The 24,308-nt window shown below is 35.4% G+C and overlaps 2 protein-coding genes across 7 annotated transcripts in view; both read right to left on the bottom strand.

The window, feature by feature from the left end:
* LOC115879963 (putative leucine-rich repeat-containing protein DDB_G0290503) overlaps window positions 1–21,538 on the bottom strand; it is a 48,369-nt gene extending 26,831 nt beyond the window's left edge. For 2 of the 6 annotated variants that reach the window (XM_030897033.1, XM_030897034.1), the window contains exons 1-3: window positions 21,387–21,538; window positions 19,644–19,921; window positions 18,322–18,943 (exon numbers count right to left, since the gene is read on the bottom strand). In XM_030897033.1, coding sequence (XP_030752893.1) covers window positions 18,322–18,943; window positions 19,644–19,863 — 842 coding nt within the window. In that variant the 5' untranslated portion in view covers window positions 19,864–19,921; window positions 21,387–21,538. Of the gene's footprint in view, window positions 1–594; window positions 805–1,829; window positions 2,069–9,611; window positions 10,009–18,321; window positions 18,944–19,643; window positions 19,922–21,386 lie in introns of those variants that run through there. The other 4 variants (XM_030897036.1, XM_030897035.1, XM_030897037.1 and 1 more) reach the window with 4 other exon arrangements.
* LOC115879964 (ATP-dependent (S)-NAD(P)H-hydrate dehydratase) overlaps window positions 1–24,308 on the bottom strand; it is a 62,373-nt gene that overhangs the window by 28,700 nt on the left and 9,365 nt on the right. The window lies entirely within an intron of this gene.

Below are 24,308 nucleotides of genomic sequence, written 5' to 3'. Positions count from 1 at the left end.
TATAAAAGGCTTAAGTCAGATTTTTCTATATTTTTATGATACATTTTAACAGCAGCATTTCTTTTTAAATTTTTAGGCGGCAGCCAAGCAGCAGAATAAAAAAAAACAATGTTCAATACCACTAGCAAATAAAATATTTTTTGGAACCGGTTATTTCTTTCCTAAATAAATTCTTCCAAACCTAATAAATTAGGTTTGGAACTTCCGCAATTGACAGCTCAAGCTTGTAGCTTATTTGTAATAATTGATGGCCACTACAAATTATTGATATGTTAGAGATTATTGAATAGAAATTCAACATAAAATAATGGGAAATGGCATATTCAAATCTCAAAAGATATTGAAATATATAGAAAATACTTGAATCGAAACGAAAACAAAAATATAGAGAACAAATGACAACAACCGTCAAATCGATTGGTCTCATGAGCCTGACGAAAAAAACTCTTAATTTACTTCACTAGTCGGGTCAGCTACTAAGGAAATAAATAAAAAATAACTTATTTTTTTTATTTAAAGTAAAATAAAGGTACAATGATAAAAAGTAAGAAGGTAAAAATGAAAGAAAATATCCAGACGAAGATTTATACTTACTCTAAAGGTAAACCTCCACCAGTACTTCCGGTATTCTTAGCCGGAACCAATCCAACTGCAAGCAATATAGCTATAGCACTCTCTGGTTGCTTTTCTTCCTTCAGAAAATCCGTGGGCAGGTTCTGATTGGGTACCGCACCCCGTTTTAGACGACACCTAGTGGGCAAACCCAGCAATTCGTGTTGTACGTCGCGTTCGTAACTCGAATCACTATTGGGGTATCATTTAATGCGTCAGATATAGTGATTTTAGAGAAAATCAATCAAAATTGTGATTGGAGGTTATGTTTCACAGGATTTCCATTAGTGTTATAGATATTACAATTCGTGAATAGTATACACAGTATATAATTCTAATACTCATTTTGTAAACGAACCGGGTATATCACGAACCGTATTGTAAGCAATGAATCAATTCTTATGATTCTTTAAACGAACGAACCGTAGAAACGACCTAGTCGCATTATGATCCGATTCATTTCTTAATAATAATAATAGCTCCCGTATATAGCGTTTAACGCCTTGGGAGTAGCAAGGTACAGCTTGCCATGCTAGAGCCGTTCGGTATACAAGGAAGGTAATGTGGCTAGCACTACGCTTCAACCGCCTATTATTACCTCAGGATTGTGAATCCTAAGTACTCATTTAAGGCTGAGTCGACCTAGGTATCCAAACTATTTTTATTTTAATTAAAATAGTCGCCTGATGAAATGCCGGGTGTAGGATTCGAAACCACAACCTTGAGATTGGTAGACGAGAGCCTTTACCTCTACGCCACCGGGCACCACCGATTCACTTCTCACGACTCTTTTTTACGACTCGTTCGTTCAAATTTTAGGGATCCGTGCTAGCCACGATTCAATTGAACAAACGTATTCGAAGCGATGAATCCAATCTTATTGACTTTAATGATTGTTTATAGTAATTTTACAATTTGTATTTGTTTCCTCGACTTGATAAGAAAGATCATTATTCATTTGTAATATTTACTATCTTATATGACATAGTAGTCTAATTAATACGCGATATTTTTAAGATAAACTAAAGATGACCGTCATAAAACTTATAATCAATCATTATTACTTTCTGACCATTCCCTATATAAACCTCCATTAATTTCTATATTATACCCCATATTATGGATAATAATACTAAAGACACTATCTCTCTCTACCTCTATATCTCTAGAAAAACTTAATTATAACCTCCAATCACAAATTTCATTCTACAACTCGCCTGAAGTGTCTGGAACAAATCCTAGCTGTCGAGCAGTTGTGTAAAGTTTTTCCACAGGCTTTCAACCACTCAGTCCTTGTACCACTATCTCCAGGAAATCTGTGGTACTTGATGGAACCACCTTTGGTCTTTCTGTGAGTACTGTTGCAACCCACCACGGCACACTGAGGCATTATAATCTACTTGGCATTTGTTTTCTATATTTTTTTCACTCTATATTGTCACTAAGTTTCGACACTCTGTATACATCATATTTTTTTAGTGTTTTGATTGGTAATAATATTAATTTTTTGGACGACATTAATCTTTATTGACTTTTAATATAATTTAGGCATCTTATTATTCATTGCTTACTGCTTAATAATTTTTATACGACCTTTAGAAATCGGAAGTACCCAAAATAAAGTCAGTCCTTCACAAACCAAAATTAGTTCCCGATATTTATTATCAAGACGTAAGTAGAATTATTTGTATAATTATCAAATTTCGGAGAAATAATATATGTAGACAAAACCTACTGTACAAAATTTGTTGAGTGACCAACAAACCTATAGAACGGTAGAGAGACCCACCAAGGCAGAGACAAGTTAAAAGAGTTCATAGTAGAACATTCGCCAAAATTAACGGTAGACCTGAGAGAGACAAAAAGACAGGCAAACCTGTAGTGGGTCTACTAACAGGGCAGTGTAAGTTGAATAGGTTTCTAAAGTTGATGGGATTGACGGAAGAAACCATGTGCAGATTTTATCAATCTGAAGAAGAAACGATAGAACATACCTATTTTATGTCGGTGCCAGAGTCTGGCAAATGTGCGGTTAGGACCTGCTTCCCAAGTGAAAAACAACTTAAAGCAGAACTCAAGAACTTAAAAGACTCCATCAGAAGCCTGGAATCTCCAACGGTCTAAAATAGTCGAAGAAATTTTTCAATCCTTTATCTCAGTCCACGACAGACAATAAATAATAAATAACGCTTTATTGTGCAAAAAGCGAAAATAGCTTCATCGACAAAGCATTTACAAAGCAAACAAAAGCACAAAAAATATACAAATAATAAAAAATACACAATTTAAGTAATTTAAATTTACAAATAGAACATACATGGACATTGCAGAACACAAAAAAAGGCGTATCAATAAAATTTTACAATAGGAAAATTGTAAATGGATATAACGATATATTTTAAGAGTTATAAAATATTAAATACTCGACTTTTGACCAGTGTGTGAGATGATCAAAATTTTAAAATTCAAAATTGTTCATGATTAAACATCAACAAAAAAGTCGTTTACCGCATATAGAGCTCTCTCCAGTAAGTATGATTTCAGAGCTTTGCGAAAAGCAAAGCTTTTCTTTGATTTAAGGAACAATCTTCGGATTGTTACGGGTTTTTTAACAGAGCACTGTATCCTCAATGAACATCTCAGTAGATTGGAGCTAAGAAACAAAAAATGGGGAAACACCAGAACATCATTGCGTGCGCCGAGACGACAATCATTCGTGCCATAAACTTGGCTACGACTGATATCGAAGATAACTAACTTCTACATAAGCTTCTACAGAACTGTCTAAGATACCTAATATCTTTTATCAAAGCCCTGAGACCGTATGATGAGTCCTAACTCAAGAAAGGGGGACAAAATAGATCTTTAACTTCCGCCCTCCCATACAATCTTCAATCTTTTTTTCAATTTCTTTTTGGTATATATCTACGATATGCACATGTACCTGTTCAGTTTTATAAAGCTTTAATAAATACATTTTTATTAACTTGTTAAGAAATTGTTTGTAAAGTACTTTAATATTAAATATATATGTTGAATTTTCCATGTCAGTGTAAAGAATGTCCTCATTTTGTTTGTTTGCTGTAACAAGCTGATAAGACATTTTTCTGCCCTAGATTTTCTTATCGCTTTAGTTATTGCGATAGGTAGTTTCTCAACATGTTTCTCGTATAAGTTTATTTAATAAAGAATTGTAACTATATTAAAAAATATAAGTACTCATATTACACAATTTTATATTGCATTACTTGTCATACCGGGTGATGTATGGTCATTATGAACAAAAAATCTCATGTAAATTTTGAACTGTCAAAATATTGGTTCCCCATGGTTCCACCGTTGAATTTACAGCGAAATCGTAAATAGGCTTTTAAGGTTAGTTGTTTGTTTATGTTGAATAGACATGCCATGCAAAAGCCTTTTTTTAACGAATTTGAGAATAACTGCATCTATTTTTAAATTAAACTCGTACCTTAAGTTCAACGGTCTTATGATTTTGTCATTGTCACATGTAATTTTAAAATATTAATTTTAATATTTATCACTAATGATACTTTATTGTAATTATTATGAGCGACACAATTGAGGATAAAGTCACTGTGATAAAATGCTAGAATGGGGGAAATATCTTATATCTGATATGTTTTCGGTTAATTTCGGTGATAAACAAACAATTCCTACTCGATAGACAATACAAAAATTATTGCTGTTTGAAGCTAAGGAATAAAGGACTGGTAAGCACAGTAAATACTTACGAGGACCGAAGAAAATTATGAATATATAGAGATCTGGATAATTTACTTCACGTAGAAGAGAATAAGAATATTAACTGTGATATTAATATAAGAAGTACAGGAGAGAGAATATATAGAGATCTGGATAATTTACTTCACGTAGAAGAGAATAAGAATATTAATATAAGAAGTACAGGAGAAAATTTCAGTACAAAAAAACATCATAAAACAGAACTAAGAACTTTAAAGAAACATAAATATCATTCATTTAAATATTAAAAGGATGCCAGAAGTGTTTTTTACATGGTCCTTTTCTCCTGCACATTACTTAAGTTACTTCCTTCATAAGACCATTTCTTTTCATCTTAATATTAAGTAAAATAATTGGGTTTCTATTAACTAATAAGTTTATAATATAAAGGTATTTTTTTGAAAATTATTTGTGGTACATTAGTTAAACTAAAATAGTTTTAAAAGCAATAATGTTAAATGCAATTTGTTGTGCTCTTTAGGCTACTGCTTTATTGCATCTACATTTTTTTAATGAATAATGTTTATTGGAAAGATGTGCAAAGAAGTAAGAGCTAATTCTATTTCAGTGTAGAAATCCTAACTTAAAAGATATTATTTTTAATGGTACCTCGAATCAAATAACATTTGTTTTGCTACAGAATGTACTAACTACACGTCGTTCTTATCATTTCAATTAACGATCAAGGTTGAAGAACGACTACTTACAGTACCAGCAGGTGTATTACAATAGTACATAGTTCATGGCCGTCGTACTAAAACAGTGTATAACGACCTTCGTTTGTTATTGCGACAGGAAATTTTCAAATATTTGTCGTAAAATGAGTTGTACGCAATCGATATTGTTATAAACAAAATACCTACAGTGGTATCATACTCTCTGACCATTTTTGTTTCTAAGTACATTCACTTTAGTTTACAATGTATCCCCATCACACTTTTATATGACTTATTATATACAATGTGACCCAGTGTTTCTAATTTGACATTTCAACTCAATCGCCAGGGTATTTTTTAATAGTTTATCTATTGCATTAGGATGATCATCTTAGTAGAGGAATCTTAGTAGAGGAATCATCTAATATGATGTGCAGATTTCATTTAACTTTTGTTTTATCTAAAGTGCACTCTATAAAAGTGAAGGATGAAACAATTTGACCTTTGACCAACTTTTGATGAAAGAATCGTACCCCGATTTTGCAGCCAGCGTCGACTACCTCTCCTATTCGGATTTGACTCCAATACGCACAATGACGTATGGGGAAGCACTAATACTAATACACTAGAGGCGAGTGTTTACTTGATTACTTCTTAGAATACAATCTTGAAGTTCTTAATTACAGTTCTCAAAGGTACCGGGTGTCCCACTAAGAATAGCTCTCGGCTGTATCTCGGAAATTATTAGCCGTAGGGCTTAAGGAAAAAAATATTTATAACTAAAGAGGCTATGAGAAATTGCTGGAAATTATTTTCAAGTTTGTAAAACGGCCGCTAGGTGGCGCAACTGCTATAGAAAATAAGGAAATATATTTTTTCAGAATTTTGCCTAGATAATGGGTACAGTAAATAATAGCTTCATAATCTTCAGTAAATTTTGAATTTTTTTTGTTAGAACCATTTTCCCCTATCTGCTAAAATAAAGTGGTGGGGGAAGGTTAGATCTATCTTTATTTAAATGTTAATAACTTCGGACTGAATGATCCGAATCCAACAAACGAGAGCTCGTTTAAAAGAGCCTTTCTTACTCTATATTATACCGTAAAAATAATAATAATAATAAGGTTTTGAACGTAGACGCTAGGGAGCGCTTTCTTACATAGTAGTAGTAGTTTATTTTAAAATCGACGATATACCCGAATATCATAATATCAGATGTATTAATACCTAATAATTAAGATATTAATAATAATGAACAAGAAACGATGATTCAGTGAAGTCATGATAGCTTTGGAAAAAAGTTGCTTTTGACGTAATAGTATAAACGTCAAATTGTTATTAAATCAACATTTTGATAGTCTTAGCAGCGTTTTTTATCTTTTGATTGCTTTTTCAAAATGCCAACAACTTCAACTACTTCAAATAATAAAGGCATTTTAAAAAAGCATTTAAAAGATAAAAAAACGGTGCTAAGACTATCAAAATGTTGATTTAATAACAATTTGACGTTTATACTATTACGCGAACAGCAACTTTTTTGCAAAGTCTACCATGACTTCACTGAATCATCGTTTCATGTTCACTATTATTAATATCTTAATTATTAGATATTAATACATCTGATATTATGATATTCGGGTATATCGTCGATTTTAAAATAAACTAACTGTTTCTATCTTATTTTTAGGTTAGAATGGGCATAATGAAGAGGGCTACTGATACCGTGTTGTAAACATAAGGTAATTAAGGGTTTATTTTTGGGTATTTATTATAATTTTGCTAATATCTTCGGTTTGAAAGAAGATATCAAGATGCGGTTTTCGCTGACTTTTTAAGCTTTTACTATTCTATACTATCAGCTAAAATTACATACACTATTGCATTTAATTTTTTTGAAAAAACGCGCAATGTTTGTTAAATTGTAAGACAACGCCCCCTAGCGTCTACGTTCAAAACCTTATTATTATTGTTTATATGGTACAATATAGAGTAAGAAACGCTCTTTTAAACAAGCCCTCGCTTGTTGGATTCCGATTATCCCCAGTCCAGAGTTATTAATATTCAAATAAAAACAGATTTAACCCCCCACCACTTTATTTTAGTAGATAGGGGAAAATGACTCTAACAAAAAATATTCAAAATTTACTGAAGATTATGAAGCTGTTACTTATAGTACACTTTATCTAGGCAAAATGGTGTAAAAACTCAATTTTCTTATTTTTTGTTGCAGTTGCGCCCCCTAGCGGTCGTTCTACAAACTTGAAAATAATTTCCAGCAATTTCCCATACCCTTTTTAGTTATAAATATTTTTTCCGCAGCCGCTACGGCTAATACTTTCCGAGATACAGCCGAGAGCTATTCTTCGTGGGACACCCTGTACAAGGATATTTTCCACGAAAACTTAAAGGGGATAATCATGCAGAATGAGTGGGAAGAAGCAGCGCACAATAGAACGCAATGGAGAAGACTTGTAAATTCTGTTAACAGCGACAACCAAAAAGTGAAGAGGCAACAAAGCAATGAGATTTTTGAATGTCCGTAGTGCGGAAGAGAGGTAACATATCGAGATACGTATCGGGCTTTTCAGTCGCAGAAAAGCTCATGAAAGAAAACGCCTTGCTCGCTCTTCTGATGCATGTCAAAGCAAATCAGCGTACTCGTTCAGCGAGTAATGGCAGTAGTAGTAGTAGTAGTAGAACTTATCAATGTAAAGAACACCCTCACATTCGTGACAAAAACGCGGGCGGAAATACAGTGTGATCGTAAAATTATATGGGGAATATCAACGATCGTGCCAAGCCAACTGGACGTCGTTTTTTTCGATAATACGGTATTAGATCAAAGAATCGGGAGTGCTAGTGTAATTACTTAACTGGAAGAATGGAGAATAGAACCTCCTTATCAGATCATAGAATTATCGAGTTCAAATTATGAAGAATCTTACACTAAACGGATATTCGAAGCGAAGGAATCCAAGGGTAAAAAAAAACTATACCACACCAATCTTGTAGATAACCTAAAACAAATAGATTCAGATAGGGCTAGCAATAAAGCTTGCTTATGAAGCTAGTTGCCCCACCAATAAAAAAAAGGAAAACAAGCCCTGGTGGAACAAGAAGCTGACCAATTTAAGATCGGAGATAGCCAATCTTAGAACAGAGCCAAATCGTGGCTGACTAAACTGAGTACAATAAGGAGATAAGGAGAGCAAAGCAGTCTGATTTTAGGTAAGGTAGGTAATTACCCCTACTATCCGTCCCGCATATGCGCTCTTGTGTCGTTGTAAATTGTTTAAAATTTTGAAGACAAAATTAATTACACGCATAAACAAGAAAATAATATACTTATTTATCAGTAACAAAATGGAAGTACATAATATACAAACAATAATTTTACGCAACAATATAATATGCAGATGAATCTTTGAAAAACATTCTTGTTTGTCCTACACCAATATAGAAAATATTTAAAAGAATTCACTTCAAGGTCTCGAAGAGTCACCTTGCTGGAGATGGTACTACAATCTTCGACGGGTTTTGCGAAAGGTAAAAGAGTTTTAAAATAAATAAAAAAGTAGAAAAAAATTAAAGATTGTTTGTGTCCAATTTTTTTAGAGAGGGAAGAAGCCAAATATACATCCATGTCATTCGAATAAGATTGGAAAATAAAAGATTGATATTACAAATTAAGAAAGAGTCCGGGCCAAGTAAATGCCATCTAGGACTTGATCTCCAAAATTATCAATGATTGTCATTACCCAGCCGTCTTTGACACCGTTTTTTCGGCGATTTGTCCATCCTAAGGTATTACGAAAATTGTATCTCGATGCAATAGAGAGTAGAGTCATCCTGCAGACAGATATACATTGGGTACTGCTAGATAATACTATTTGTTCGGATCGGTACTAGGAAATGGTGTTGGCAATGTATATAAAGAATTTGTGACGTCAACAAATGAAACCTTGATGATACTTTATCTTTATGTAGTTTAGTTGCAAACAAACGATGTGGTTATGGTTAAGTTTAGATCGTCAACTAAATATATTTGTAATGTTTTTAACGATGGATTACTCATTCTATTTAATAATTTCTTAAGTTATACAGGGGTACATGTACATCTATACTATAGTTCAATGAACTGCATAGTTTTGTTTCTGAATACATATATCGGGTGATGTTCGGTGCATCGTTTGAAAAAATAAAAAAGTTATATGGGTGACCAATAGCAAAACACCCGGTATAGAAAGTAAAATTTCAGTTCAATAGGAAATCTGACGTATGGAGCTTTTTTACAACACTGGGCCACCCTGTGTATACAAAAACAAGTACCAGTCAATGTTACCAATGTAATTTCCGATATTTTATGAATCATTAACAGCCTTAAAGAACCTTAAGGGATCTTTTATTAAGAATACTATTGTTACCAATAAAAACACGTTATTTAAGCAAATATAACCCAAAATAGACTAGAAGTCTTTGGGGTTTCATAAAAATTAACATTGTTACCAATCAAAAACGACTAGTTTGAGTAACAATAGACTCAAAAAAATAATTTTAAATAATAATTAGTATTGTTACCAATCAAGAACACCTAATTTGAGCAAACAGAATCCAAAAATGCTCTAAGTTTTCAGTTAGTCGTAGTTTTTTGATAAAAAATAAATGGTTACCAATCAAAAACACCGTATATCATCAGGTACAGTCCACACTACACCGGTTACCGCACAACAACACTGGAAACTATCGAGAAAACAGTCTAAAGTCACTTTAACTGAAGCGCATCTCACACCAGTCACTATACAATCGACGACTGATGGCTATGATTCAACGGTTGGCTTGCTTTCAGTTTCTTGCGATCACCCACGATTACATTGGCGATAACATCGGGTACCACCTCTGTTTTTCTGTACCGATGACGACACAACTTGCCGCGTACCATCACCAGAGGAAATGAGCATAGAATGACTTGTTGTTGAAGGGTTTGAAGTACCGGTTTATTCTGGAACATTAGGTCTGGAGCGTTCCGGTTACGTTCTTGTACTGAAGCCGGTTAAAGTGGAGGAGGCCTTGGATACTGTAGGGGTGCGTTCCAGAATTATGGATATGAGAATGAGTGAAGTTTAGCTCTGGATTTTTCTATAAGCAATGTGTTTGTTTGATAGTTTTTTGATCTGTGTAGTAGTTTTTTGACACCACCATAGGTTCAAACGCAAAGAGAAAAAGGGGAGATTGATCCTATATTTACAGTAATTAATTAAATAAACGTACCCTTAAACCTAATCAAAAATATATTTTAAGAAACTTATTCTATAATAACCATCTATATTAAGTCCTAATAACATAGCTGAAGAAAGAAAATGGCAGATAATATAAGACATTTGTTGTAAATGATACAGAAAAAGCCAGAAATCAGTAAATGTTCACACTAGAGATATTCAATTTTAAAATCAAGATATTCAAAGCAGTGAAATTCGTATTAAAATTTTAAAAAAAACTGGAGAATCACAAAAAAAGGTTGAGAGGTATGAGAATACGACTAAGAAGAAGGTTCAATGTTCTTAAGTTTTGTAACCTAACCTATGAAAAAGCAAATGATCTAGCTCGAAAAGGAGCGAACATTCTACTAAGTAACTGGATCAGAACCGATCTGCTTCCCAAGTGGAAACCAACTTAAAGCAGAACTCAAGAACCTGGATGACTCCATCCGTAACCTGAAATGAAAATCCTTCAATGGTCTAAGACACTCGAAGAAATTTCCCAGGACTTTCGGCCAGATTTTCTTTGATTTAAGTAAGAATAATCTTCGGATTGTCAAGGGGATTTAAAAGGGCACTGTCTTCTCAATGAACACCTCAGCAGATTGAAGGTAAGTAAGAAACAACGGTGAATGTAGAATGTAGATTCTGTGGAGAAAATAATGGAGAAACACCAGAACACCTCATCATTGAGTGCGCCGAGAGGACAACGACAACTTTGATACGACTGATATTGTAGATGGAGAACTAACCTTTGTAAAACCGTCTTCGATATTGGCTTTTGTCAAAGTCCCGAGACTGTATATAATTATAACTCAAGAAAGAGGGACACAATAGATATATAAGGACGCGGTGTTTAAGTTCCCCTCTCCCATACAATCTATAAGATATAAACGTTATTTACTAATTTTCTAGTTTATATTATACGGCCTAAGCCGTGTAATTCTGGAACGTACCCTTTCCTCTTCGACACACCAACCCCCTCCTGTCCCTTCAACCCCTCGGGCCTTGGCAGCGTCTGGCTTGGTCCCACCTCTACTTGACTGAGCACCGGATGACGTCACGGGCGCGGCCGTCCTCCCGGTCCCCTCACCCTCCAGATCGATGTTCCGCACGTCGCGGTGGCCGAGGACCATGAGGGGGAAAGGGGTGATTATTAATGGAAGCATAGGGTGTTGTGGAAGCTGGACAAAGGTGGTGCGTATAGGGAATCAAATATATTGGAAAAAAGCATGGATATCTTAAACCTGTCAGTCATACCTGTTCAGTTGAAACCTATCAAGTAAAACTTTGTTGATTGTAGATTGCGTGGGAGGGAGGAAGTTAATCATCGCGACCTTGCAGATCTATTGTGATCAATTGTGTTACAGATCTATGTTTTCGGCCCAAATACTCTTATTCCTGTTCCTGTTTTGGTTTTGGAAGCAAGTAAATCTTTATATGTGGACGAGAAAAAAAAACGGATTGTTTTACTTGAACTGTGACTTACTTTTACTTTACTTGTCCTCTTGAGAACTCCCGTAAGTTTTCCAGACGGTCTTCCGTTTTACCTGACACGTAAATTTGACAGGTAAAACGTTTTGTGTAGACGAGGTTTAAGATGGATATTTAAAAGCACCAATGCATATTAAAAATACCTTATATTCATAGCCATAGTCATCGTTGACGCCGTTTATTTCGATCATATTGTATATGCTTTGATTAATTTCATATTTTCTTAGCGAATTCCTGGTTTATAAACATTAGATATAATTTTTCGATCGTGTTTTTTTGCTGGTCCTTCTCTTAAAAAACCTTGGGCCCTCGCCAGGTCCGGCCTTGAACCCCGACCGAAGTAGTCCGAGGCTGCGGCCGGGTCGGGCAGCCGATTCGACCTTTAAATGACATTGACGCGCTCCACATCGTGCAGTTTGTTTTTGATAAGGAGAGGCACGATGTATAAACGACGAACCTATCGGAAACAAGCATATATTATAAGTGTAAATAAGGTACACCTTCCGTTCTGAAACACTTTGCGAGGTTTTCAATTATACCGGGTGTTGACAAAATCGTTGCACTGATAGGGATCGAAGCGATACATAGATATTTTTGAAACATCGATGTTTCAGTAACAATATATTCATGTTGTACAACTGGGGTTACCAGACGGAGACATGTTCGGATTTTCATCAGGTTGGGTTCGGACGGATTTTTCATAAGCGTCCGGATTTTAATGTTCCCTTATTAGAAATGTCGCAATAATGCAAAATAATATATATCTATAGATTCATCAGTGTAAATTAATTGTTTTAGTTAATTGTTTCGTAAGTTTTAAGTTTTGAAAGTTATAAATGTATTTTTTTTAAACGTCACAAAAGTATTATTATTATTAAAAGTATTATTAATAATTCCCACCCTGTTATATTTAAGCGAAACCTGGGTGCCGATGCCGTACCGCCGAGACATGAACGCATTAAACAAGTTGCAACAGAGACATCTTAGACAACTCTTAAGAATAAAATGGTTCCATCATGTCTCAAACGTATCGGTCCTTGAAAAAGCTAACTGCGAGAGTATTGAATTCATGATTACAAAGTCCCGCTTAAGATGGGCTGGTCACGTATGATGCAGAAAACCGCATACCAAAATCTCTTCTTTACGGTGAGCTTGTAGACGGTAAAAAGAGGCCGGGTGGACAACTCAAAAGGTGCAAGGATATTTTCCACAAAAACTTAAAGGGGATTAACAATGAGTGGGAAGAAGCAGCACACCATAGAACGGATTGGAGAAAAATTGTAAACTCAGTTAACAGCGACAACCAAACAGTAAAGAGGCACCAAAGCAATGAGATTTTTGAATGCGTGCGGTAGACAGATAACATCACGTATCGGGCTTTTCAGTCACAGAAAATCTCATGAAAAAAATGCGTGTAAAATACTCGTCAGCGAGTAATGGCAGTATGTATGTATGTACAAAAGTATTCATTTTTGTGACGTGATTGAGAACACAAAAAAAAGTTATTTTAACGCCTCGGCATAAAAGTAAAGCACTTTTATACCTGCCTAAGCACAAACGTAAGAAAATATATTATTAAACTGACATGAGTCATTAAAGTAACATAATTATAAAGTCCGAAATCCGGATTTTGTCCACATCTCAAAGCTCACTCACCCTGGATTTCCAAAAACTTGTATGGAAACCCTATATGTGCGACTTAAAATGTCAAACAACAACTGTCACTGTCATGTATCCTCTCGTTGGACAGACTATACTGTTAAGGTCAAGGTGTTACTGGTTGCATAACTGGTTGCATAACCGCAACGGTGCATTGAGGAACCTGGCGAATTCGACAGAAAGTGAAAGAAAATTACAGAATTCTTTAGAAAATTCCAGAAACCATCGCCAGGGGGTATATATGGCCCGCGCTTTGACAGCTGGAGCAGTCTGAAGATAGTCTGAAGATAGTCTGAAGATAGTCTGAAGATAGTCTGAAGTTTGATAATACCGCGAAATACCGTTAGAGTAATAGTAGTTGCATAAGTTGTGTTGTAAATAGTATAAGTTGTGTGTACAGAGTGAAACAAATAAATTCGTTAAGTATTTTATCGTGAGTTTAAATAGTGGACCCACGGAATCCGTAACAATTGGTGTCGGAAGTGCGATTGAAGAGGATTTTAAGAAGAAATTAAGTGGATTGGAAGATTTTTAGACCGAATTAGAGTATTTTTATGGTTGGTACGAGACAACAAGCGAAGAAAATGGAGGAAGTAAGCAAACTATTGGGCGATTTTATGGAGAATATGAGAAGAGAGAAAGCTGAAGAACAGGACCGGCTTGAGAAAATTTTTGAAGACTTGAAAATTCAACGACAACAAGAAAAACAAGAAGAACAAGAAAGACTACGTAAAGATAAGGAAGAGGAAAAATTACAACGACAACAAGAAAAACAAGAAGAACAGGACCGGCTTGGGAAAATTCTGGAAGGCTTAGAGGCGCTTTATCAGAAAGAAAGACAAGAGGAACAGGACCGGCTCGAGAAAATTTTACAAGGTTTTGAAGTGCGTCGACAAGAAGAAAAACTTGAAGAGCAGGACCGTATCAAGAAAAGTTTTGAAAAAAATGGAAAAAAAGCAACAATCAATGTTGGAAGTACATTGCCAGGAACACAGACAGAACAAACAGAACCACTTCCAAGAAGCTGTAGAAGATCTGGAGGAGCGCCTTCAGCAGAAGATAGAAAAATTAGAGATGGACCTACAGAAGACCAAGGTACAAGTAAGGACACCTGGCGTTCATGGAACTGCGAACCTCAAGGCCCCGACCTACGATGGACAGACCACCTGGACGATGAACCACCGCCAGTTTGAAGCAGCGGCTGCTGCCAATGGATGGACTGACCAAGAGAAAGCAGCAGCACTTGTCATCGCGCTGCGTGGCCCTGCCCTGGAACTGTTGCAAACTATTCCTGCAGCCCAACAACAGGAATACCAAACTTTGATTGCTGCACTGGACAGAAGATATGGCGACCAACATCGACGTCAACTTTACCAGGCCCAGATCAAGACACGCCTGCAGAGGTCCGGAGAGAGTCTGCAGGAATTTGAAGCAGACTTACGTCGGCTGGTACACCTGGCATATCCAGAAGCACCGGAAGGATTTAGGGAGGAACTCGCTGCTCAGTGTTTTATCAGCGGACTGAGGGACAACGAACTGCAGAGGGCGCTGCAAATATCCCGATTTTCTACCAGCAGCGAAGCACTGGTCAGGGCGCTACAAATTGAAGCTGCTTTTAGCGCCATCCCTAGACCGAAGATAAGATCGGTAACGGTCGAGGAACAGCCCGGAAGTTCTCACATACGTTTGGAGGAGATGTTTAGTAAACTATGTGAGTTACTAGTGAACAAGGGTAGCAACAACACCCAGACAGAGAACCATAGAAGATCCCAGGACATAAGGTGCTATAGATGTGGCAGGAATGGCCACATTAAACAGATTGCCGCGTTCAAATGCGATCCCGTTCACCATCCAGAGAACGTAGGCACCAGGAAAACTAAAATCAGTCAATACTAAGGGGCGAGTATTGACTGGGGAGAACAGAGCCCCCAGGATTTTTTCCATTAGAAGTCTAGGAAGAACCGCTGACAGTTTGGTGATCGACGGGAAAGTCAATGGAAAGGGAATCCGAATGACAGTGGACACTGGCGCTATGGTATCGTTGGTGCGGGCTAACTCAGTGCAAGGATTGAAGCTGATGCCTCTGAGAAGAAGAGTGTGTTTACGTACAGTTACGGGGGAAATGGCCGTTGTACGGGGAGAGGCTATCGTCGAACTGAAGTTAGGAAATTTGAAGTTCCAGCATAGCGTTTTAGTGGCAGATATTGAAGATGACTTCATCTTGGGCATGGATGTGATTCGTCAACATGGATTTTCGTTCGATCACCAGAGAAATATCCTGAATATCGGAAATGAAGAGTTTATGTTATCTCCAGACGAGGGACCAGGAAGAATGGATGTAAGATCAGCGGAAACTGTGGTGATACCTGGTAATACCGAGAAGATCGTATTCGGTAAAGCGGAGAAAAACGCTGGGTGCTGTGTTGGACTGGTACAAAGGGCAACAAGTACGTTTTAGTGGCGATGGATTATTCCAGTAAATGGCCAGAAGTTTTTGCCATTCCAAACCAAGAAGCATCGACTGTAGCTGAAGTATTAGTCAATAATGTCTTCAGTAGATTTGGAATTCCTTTAGAGCTTCACACTGACCAAGGAAGGAACTTCGAGTCAAGACTGTTCCAGAAGATGTGTGATCTGCTTGGTATTCACAAGACTAGGACAACAGCTTTACATCCGCAGTCTGATGGGATGGTCGAGAGATTCAATAAGACCATTGAAGAACATCTCTCGAAAATGGTGGATGAACATCAAAGAGATTGGGATCAGCATATACCACTATTCCTAATGGCATATAGAAGTGCAGTTCACAACACCACCGGACTTTCACCATCGAAGATTTTATTTGGTCGAGAATTACGGTTGCCTTGTGACTTGGTGTTCGGATCACCAGACGACAGCACCACGAACGTAGAGGACTACGCGGATGAACTGAAGGAAAGGTTATTGGGAATTCATAAGGCCGTGAGAAGTAAGATTACGCTAGCCAGTGACCGGATGAAAGCTCGTTACGACCTCAGAGCTAATTCTACGGGATTTCAACAGGACGATATGGTATGGTTATATAACCCACAGCGCAAGAAAGGGAGGTCCCCAAAGTTAACTCCAGCATGGGAAGGTCCTTATACAGTCATCAAGAGGATAAATGATGTTGTGTACCGGGTTCAGCGCAGCCCTAGAAGTAAGATGAAAGTAGTTCATCTCGATCGATTGAAGAGATACCAGACAGGAAACCTTGATCGGGACGATCAAATTTGAGAAGGGGGCAATGTTAAGGTCAAGGTCTATTACTGGTTGCATAACCGCAAGGGTGCATTGAGGAACCTGGCGAATTCGACAGAAAGTGAAAGAAAATTACAGAATTCTTTAGAAAATTCCAGAAACCATCGCCAGGGGGTATATAAGGCCCGCGCTTTGACAGCTGGAGCAGTCTGAAGATAGTCTGAAGATAGTCTGAAGTTTGATAATACCGCGAAATACCGTTAGAGTAATAGTAGTTGCATAAGTTGTGTTGTAAATAGTATAAGTTGTGTGTACAGAGTGAAACAAATAAATTCGTTAAGTATTTTATCGTGAGTTTAAATAGTGGACCCACGGAATCCGTAACAATACTTTTCCAGCCTCTCTTAATGTAATTTAAATGTGATTTCATGAAATTCCTTCATATCACGATCGACTAGTTTCATGTTCCATCGTGATTAGTGCATCACCCAAAGGGATGAAGGTGGTGGAGGGGATATTGCTCGTTTCCTGCTCGTTAGAGGGACCGCGTATTTACGTGTTGGTCCAGCGATTGGGACATGGATTAGGGATGACGCAGTGCCGGTAGGGATGAATGAATGATAAGTTAGGGGTGAATTAATTGGAAAGTTTAATGAGAAATTGGCAACGGCTATTTGGGCACTGATTTTAGTGACGGTGGTGTTAAAAATAATTTTAGATCTTACTGAATTAATATAAGCTTATATTGTCTAACCAAGACAATATAAGCTTATATTAAACCACTAACCATAACTGGAGTCATAATTCCCTTGGAATATTATTAACGGGAATTAAGATGTCATAATTCCCCTAACTTTTTATAAATAACAACCATGAAACACAAAAGAGATTGTAAATAATAATATAAAATAAAAATGGACATTCTAATAACTCTAATAATTTATTTACATCATTAATGTCACATATTATAATAATTTTTTCATTGACATCGCTTGCTAAAATATTTTTCTTTTTTCTGTCCTAGACACTGGTATTTTTTATATTCTTTTTGGTAAATGGATTTTTGGCACTTTTAGATGGAAGTAACAATTATTGTTCTTCAGCTTTTTTTAATATTTCCTCCATTTTAATGAAAACGTAATCTAACGTGTGCGAATTCGTGCAAAAGGCGTTTTTTTGACAAAAAACTGAACTCGATTGGCAAAAACCGTCAATTTATAAACAGGTCATTTAATACAATAGTAACCTGGTAACAAACAAAGTTCCTACCAGCAGCGCTAATTTCTATTAGCGCTGCTGGTAGGAACTACTGGTAGGTATATTTCTATATACCGGAAGATTAATAAACGCAACATTTTACAAAATATACTGATTTCAGTAAGAAATCAAATTATCTATGTACTACGGGAATTATAAAATGTTAATAACCTCAGAAGAGACAAACTTTGCCCTCGGTAATTAACATCCTTAGAATTTCCTAGACACATAAAAACTATTATGTACACTATCGTACTACTGATTACTCAAAAGTCAATTTATGACCTAAGTAACTATTGTATAACATTATAAGTACCAATACCTAATTTCAGTAATTTCATATAATATAACGTAATAAATGTCGGGTTATTGTTTCCTTTTATACTGCACTAAAATTATCTTACCTGTTTTTATCAGTTCCCAGAAAATTTTCCGAGTTATTTGCAGGCTGGACACTGTTTTCTTTTCTTTCAAATTTCAGCTGCAACTTGGCCATAAACTTGAGTTTATCTTCAAACCTCTCAGGTTTATCACCACTTCTCGCCTTGCTGTTCACCTTTTCTGTGAAGGAATCGCTTAGAGATTCAATAGATTTCTTCTTAGCTATCCTGTAGCTAGACCTCATGGGCAATTTAGCGCATTTGTTGTTGTTTTTTGATGAATTATTATTGTTTTTAGATTCATTTTCTTTAAGTGAATCTAATTTTGAAACGTAGAGCTCTGTAGGTGTGCTATTTAAAAACTGAGAGTGATTGAAGCTCATAGGACTTCGAGTCATGATACTGATTCTTTGACGTACGGGTGAGCTTGTTGTCAGTATTTTTCTGAGTTTTGCTTCGATTTTTGGAACTTCTATGTCCTCCTTTATTGGCTTTTTGGGGAAAGTATTGCATAGTTTGGGCATGGTTTTGATAATATTCGTAGGTTGAGGAAGAATTTTCGTGTCCTTAGTTCTGGGTCGGTAAGGTTTGGGAAGATTTGTATCAGGGACGGCATCAGGTTTGAGTTTTCTTCGTAATGGTAAACCTGTAAATAAAAAAAGGATAGTTATAGAGATATTTTTTTATACAAAAACCAAAGCAAATTATGCCAATCTATTGCAGTATTTTTTACCTTTCTTCTTGTAAATTTACTTTAAGATTTAGCTTTGCTATTTTTAAAATCAACATAGTTTTCAATGTAAAAAAAATGTATTTTCAATACAGTTCTAGTGTTTAACATGGAAAAGGAATACTTACATAATTATGGCTTATTTTCGTGACTTTCAAAACGGTTAGAAATTGACCGTAATCGGCGAATAAGTATTTATTAATTAATACAGAATCCCATTTTTGAGCACAGTTTACAATTTTTATTTTTTGTCAATAATGATTGACTATTTCCATTTCAAATATCTTGAGAACCATTACTCGTAACGATTTTTACCAAGAGACATTTTTTGAATAAAAAATCTGTACACCCTCTAAAATTAGGAGTCATATTGACATCAAAATCGAATCTATCATGTCAAAAAAAACCATTGCTATCAAAATATCGACATTAGTTCAGAAATTATTTAGAAAAAATCGAAATAAAAATGAAACTCCCAAACCTCCTCCCAAACGAAGGTCTTTAGGACATAAATTTATACGAACTTTATGACTTATTTTTATCTGCAGAATATAGGGCTGTATACAATCCGTCCAAATATAATTCGGTATACCCTGTTTATTATTAAAATTCTTACCAAGTAATTCATGTTGTAGATCCCTTTGGTAGCATTTTGGTGAAAAGTGATCGCTACAAACTCGTGCGTATGATGACCTCTTCACCTCCGGTCTGCCACATAGTTTTGCCCATTTTGCTGCCAATGCTGGGTCTAGCGGCATCATGTGGTAGATGATTTTAGCATTTCCTCGGGTTTTCCCGTAGTAGTTTCCGCAATTTTCCACGTAGCACTGTGGCATGTTTGATAATTCATCAAAACAATAGGTAGCTTATTTTTCTTATTGTTTATGGATGTTACTGTAAGAAAAAAATATATTTTTAAATTAATTAATTTCCAAATACATTTTTTGCCTTTCAAAATTTTATTAGACAATACGACAGATGTTAAGGTTTTGGAGTTTTTGTTTTGTTTACATTTAGAAGTTTCATCTTAAGTTTTTTTTTCGAAAAATTTTTGGGTAAACATTGTGAGACTAGATTTATATCAAAGTAAGACTATATTTCTTTCACTTCTGTGGAACAGGCATATTAATAACATTACCAACAAAGCCACAAAGGCTGAAAGGCTCTCATGATCTGCAGAAGACTGGCCAGATAACTTACGGAGCAGTTGCTTGGTCTCAAAACTGAAACAACGTACAGCAAGGCAAAATAGCAGGTCTGTGCAAAATACAGAGACTGGTATGCATCTGCATCACAGAAGCCATGAGAATCTGCTCAACAGCAGCAATTGAGGCTATTCTAGACCTAACACCACTGCACATTGTCATTGGTTTCAGATATGCCAATGCGACGTTGATTAAAATGTTCATTGACGGAAAACAGAAACAGTACTGCAGGAGCTTGGAATACTCTCAAAAGAAAAAATCCACTCCTTCAACTCCCAGTGGAAGACTCCCCATACAAAGAATGCACAACTTTGAAAAACATCTCTCTGTATATAATATTGAGCAACAAAAAGAATTGGTAGAGAGAAATAAAATTTGATATAATTTTTCGTTGCATTTATTTTGCATTTGAGTGTAGGTAGGTACTCCTGATAAATTAAACAGGCAAATGAATATTAAAAGGATAATAAGAATTTTATGATAAAGATAATAAAAAAATACCTATTTTACTATTCAGTAATTGTTTTAGTGGTGTTATTCTTATTCTAAGAGAAGAAGATATACAAAGATAGATAGATAGATATACAAATTTTATGACCAATTTAATTTAAATGATAAATAAAACCCAACAATTCATTGGTTTGAATAATATGTCAAAAGAATTTTTAAACATTTCTGAGAAAACTAAAATGCATAATCAATTTTTTTTCGATTTTATTTTCAAAATTAACATGAATTATTCTGATTGAGGCCTTTTTAACTTTGAACTAAGTGTTCAAAGTTCAAAGTGATAAGTATTCAATAAAGTTTTAAGTGAAAGTTACTACTAAGGTACTTAAAATATGAGTCAAAGGTTGGTAGGTATAGGAAGTAAAAAAAAACTTAATAAATCAGTCTCAGAGAAATAAGGAAACTTCTCATGGAAATTTGGAACACTATTTTTTAACACCCTGTATATGAGGGTGGTTTTATGTTTATATATTTCACTGATATTATTATTACAAGAAAACATTTCAAGGTCACGCGTCACTAGGTTCTCAACTATAGTTTAAATTGTTCTGATTAATGAAAATTATGCTTAAATGTTATTTATATCTAATGTTTATGTTTACACAAATAATATTAGTTAATATTGTTAAAATTAATTTTCTTACCTTTTTATATCAGTAGGTAAATTGTACAATTAGTACCATCATACACTAGTCAGTACTTATTTATTAAAACTCTATCGGTACACACAAAATACACGTACAAACACCGAACAACACTTTGTCTATTCGCAAACGTACACTGGAATGTAAATAAATTCGAAGCGAAATTTTGCTAAATACTGGGGATTGTTTTTTAGGAACCGAATACCGCAAGAAAAAGGAGTCAGCACTGACGGAGTACTGGTCAATACTGAAATAATTAGGAAGATCGAGTTAAGAACTCATCCATCGCGTAGTTTCTCTACCTACCATTGCAGAGTGCAACAATAAAAGCTGTAAGGGATGCATCGAGCGACAGGGGCGTACTGAAATTTTTTACCAATTTATTTTCTAATCTATTAAAAAATAAAATAAATGCATTGTTCAGGCATCTGTAAACGTTAGCAATGTATGGCTATCACTTTTTGATTTTTCATAGAACTCATAAACAATACAAATATTATAACAATATATATTGTAATATATAACAATAAATATTATAATAATATAAAATATAATAACAATAATAATTCGCAATATAAACCTTATTAAAAATATTTCATGTGCAAAAAAATATTAATTAGGATTGATTGACGTCATCGTTCAGTATATGACATAAATCAGGATTGATTTATCGTTCATTTGTTTTTGGCGACTTCCTGTGTCACTGGAAATGACTACAACTTTTGATTTTTAAATAGCACCCTCGGTATATTTCTACTTTATTCGATAGAAAATGACACTCTGAATAGAATGACATATCATATGCCAACTTTTGAAATTTTTGCTTAAAAACAAATCGTATTTTAAATATCAATCTAGAGTACCATGGCTGTGTTAAAAACACTAATTTTTAATTAAGGAGCCTTGGAAAAGTAGTTTTGATCGTCTAATATTTTTCGTGCCTTGTACTGGCGGGTTAACAGATGCCTAAATCGTATTTTTAATAATATCTGAACTTTTTCAAATGAAACAAGGGTGGCTCATTAGCATATTTGGAAAAAGCATTTTTTTACGAATAATTTGGTACCACACACTTGCTATTTTGGTCAAATTTTCTTTATGAACCGCATGTTACAATTTCAAATAAACCATACCTACGCGAAAATGTCAAAAGTTGACATATGATATGTCATTCTATTAAGAGTGTCATTTTCTATCGAATAAAGTAGAAATATACCGATGGTGCCATTTAAAAATCAAAAGTTGTAGTCGTTTCCGGTGACACAGGAAGTCGCCAAAAACAAATGAACGATAAATCAATCCTGATTTATGTCATATACTGAACGATGACGCCAATCAATCCTAATTTATGTCATATACTAACATGCCAAATCTCGTTTTTTATCTGAAAAAATAAAAAAGTTATAGAGGTAATGTGGAATGTAGAATGTTTAGGAGGGGAGTTAATCACCGCGACCTTATAGATTTATTGTGTGTTCCCCTTTCTTGAGTTATACCGAGTTATAACTCATCATACAGTCTCAGGGCTTTAACAAAAGCTAGTATCTGAGACGGCTCCACAGAGGCCAGCTCTCCATCCTCGACATCAGACGTACCAAAGTTCATGGCACGAATGGTCGTCGTCTCGGCGCACTCAGTGATAAGGTGTTCTGGTGTTTCCCCATTTTCCCCACAAAATCTGCATTCGCCGTTGAAATTATAGGGGTAAGCCACTTTTGAGACGCACCCGGTATAATGTCTGGTATTAATAAACGTATCTGTGCAAAGAAACTAAAATTTCCTTGAATTAGTTTCATTTAGACATTTTAAATATATTTTTTATTTTTGCTGCTACTTAATGCTACTTTAAAATAACATATGATCGAAAAAAAAACGGCGTCAAAGACGGCTGGGAAATGATAATCGATGATAATTTTGGCGAGAGTAAACCCTAGATTTCATAAACTCTTCTTTTTTAAATTACGCTTACTGCCAGTTGGAATAAGAAGGATGTAATTTATTTTTATATCGAGTGAAAATGATTTTTAAATGATCTAGTTTAAAATTCGAGAAAAAGTTTTTTTTTAAATAGAAAAGTTCTATCCTTTTTTAATTTTTCCTATAGTGTTAATTTTTAACAAGTTTTATGCCAATTTTTAGTAATCATCATCGATTGTCATTCCCCGTCACACTTTGACGCCGTTTTTTTATCGATCATACGGTATTTCCGACTTTCACTGTAACATATCAAATTGGTATCTAGTTCTGTTTTAGCTGGATGTACCGCAAAATATTTTAAAAGATTATACCTAGTGCCACTAAAATTGTCTCAATTTTTTTTGTCGGTACGGACCTGCTTGCGCATTACAGTAAGCCGACCGAGCTGAGCGTTACCTCGGATCGGCACGTGATGCGTCCGCGCGATTTTCGCCCTTCGGTACTCTTGACACAATGGCGTTTATCATGGACAGATGCCGCACAATACCGCCCCCTTGCGACTTGACCCTCGCCAGGCTCATTGTCTACCACAGTGACGTCAGACCGAGTTGTTTGAGAGACGCCAACTTTTCGATAGCGGCGTAGTAGTAGAACCTCATCAGAGGATTCTTTTATATATGTTAGGAAAAGTACTGTAATGGGTACTGACACTATACAAGGTGTAAAAACATTAGTGTAATAATTTTCAGTGGGTGATTCTACAGATTAAAATAAAACAAAACAATTCTATAAACATATTGATTTAAGTAAGAACAATGTTTGGATTGCACCGTGATTTTTAATAGGATTGAAGCTAAGAAACAACGGCAACAATGCAGATTCTGTAGGGAAAATGGGGTAACACCAGAACACTTCATCACCGAGTGCGCCAAGACGACAACCATTCATGTCATAAACTTTGACTGATCTCGAAGATGGAGAACTAACCTCTGTAAAACCGTCCCA

Source organism: Sitophilus oryzae, unplaced genomic scaffold, assembly GCF_002938485.1.
Source record: "Sitophilus oryzae breed Bouriz unplaced genomic scaffold, Soryzae_2.0 scaffold_1590_pilon_pilon, whole genome shotgun sequence".
NCBI lineage: Eukaryota > Metazoa > Arthropoda > Insecta > Coleoptera > Curculionidae > Sitophilus > Sitophilus oryzae.
Note: the sequence above shows the minus strand (reverse complement) of the source record. Positions and strands in the feature narration are given on the sequence as shown.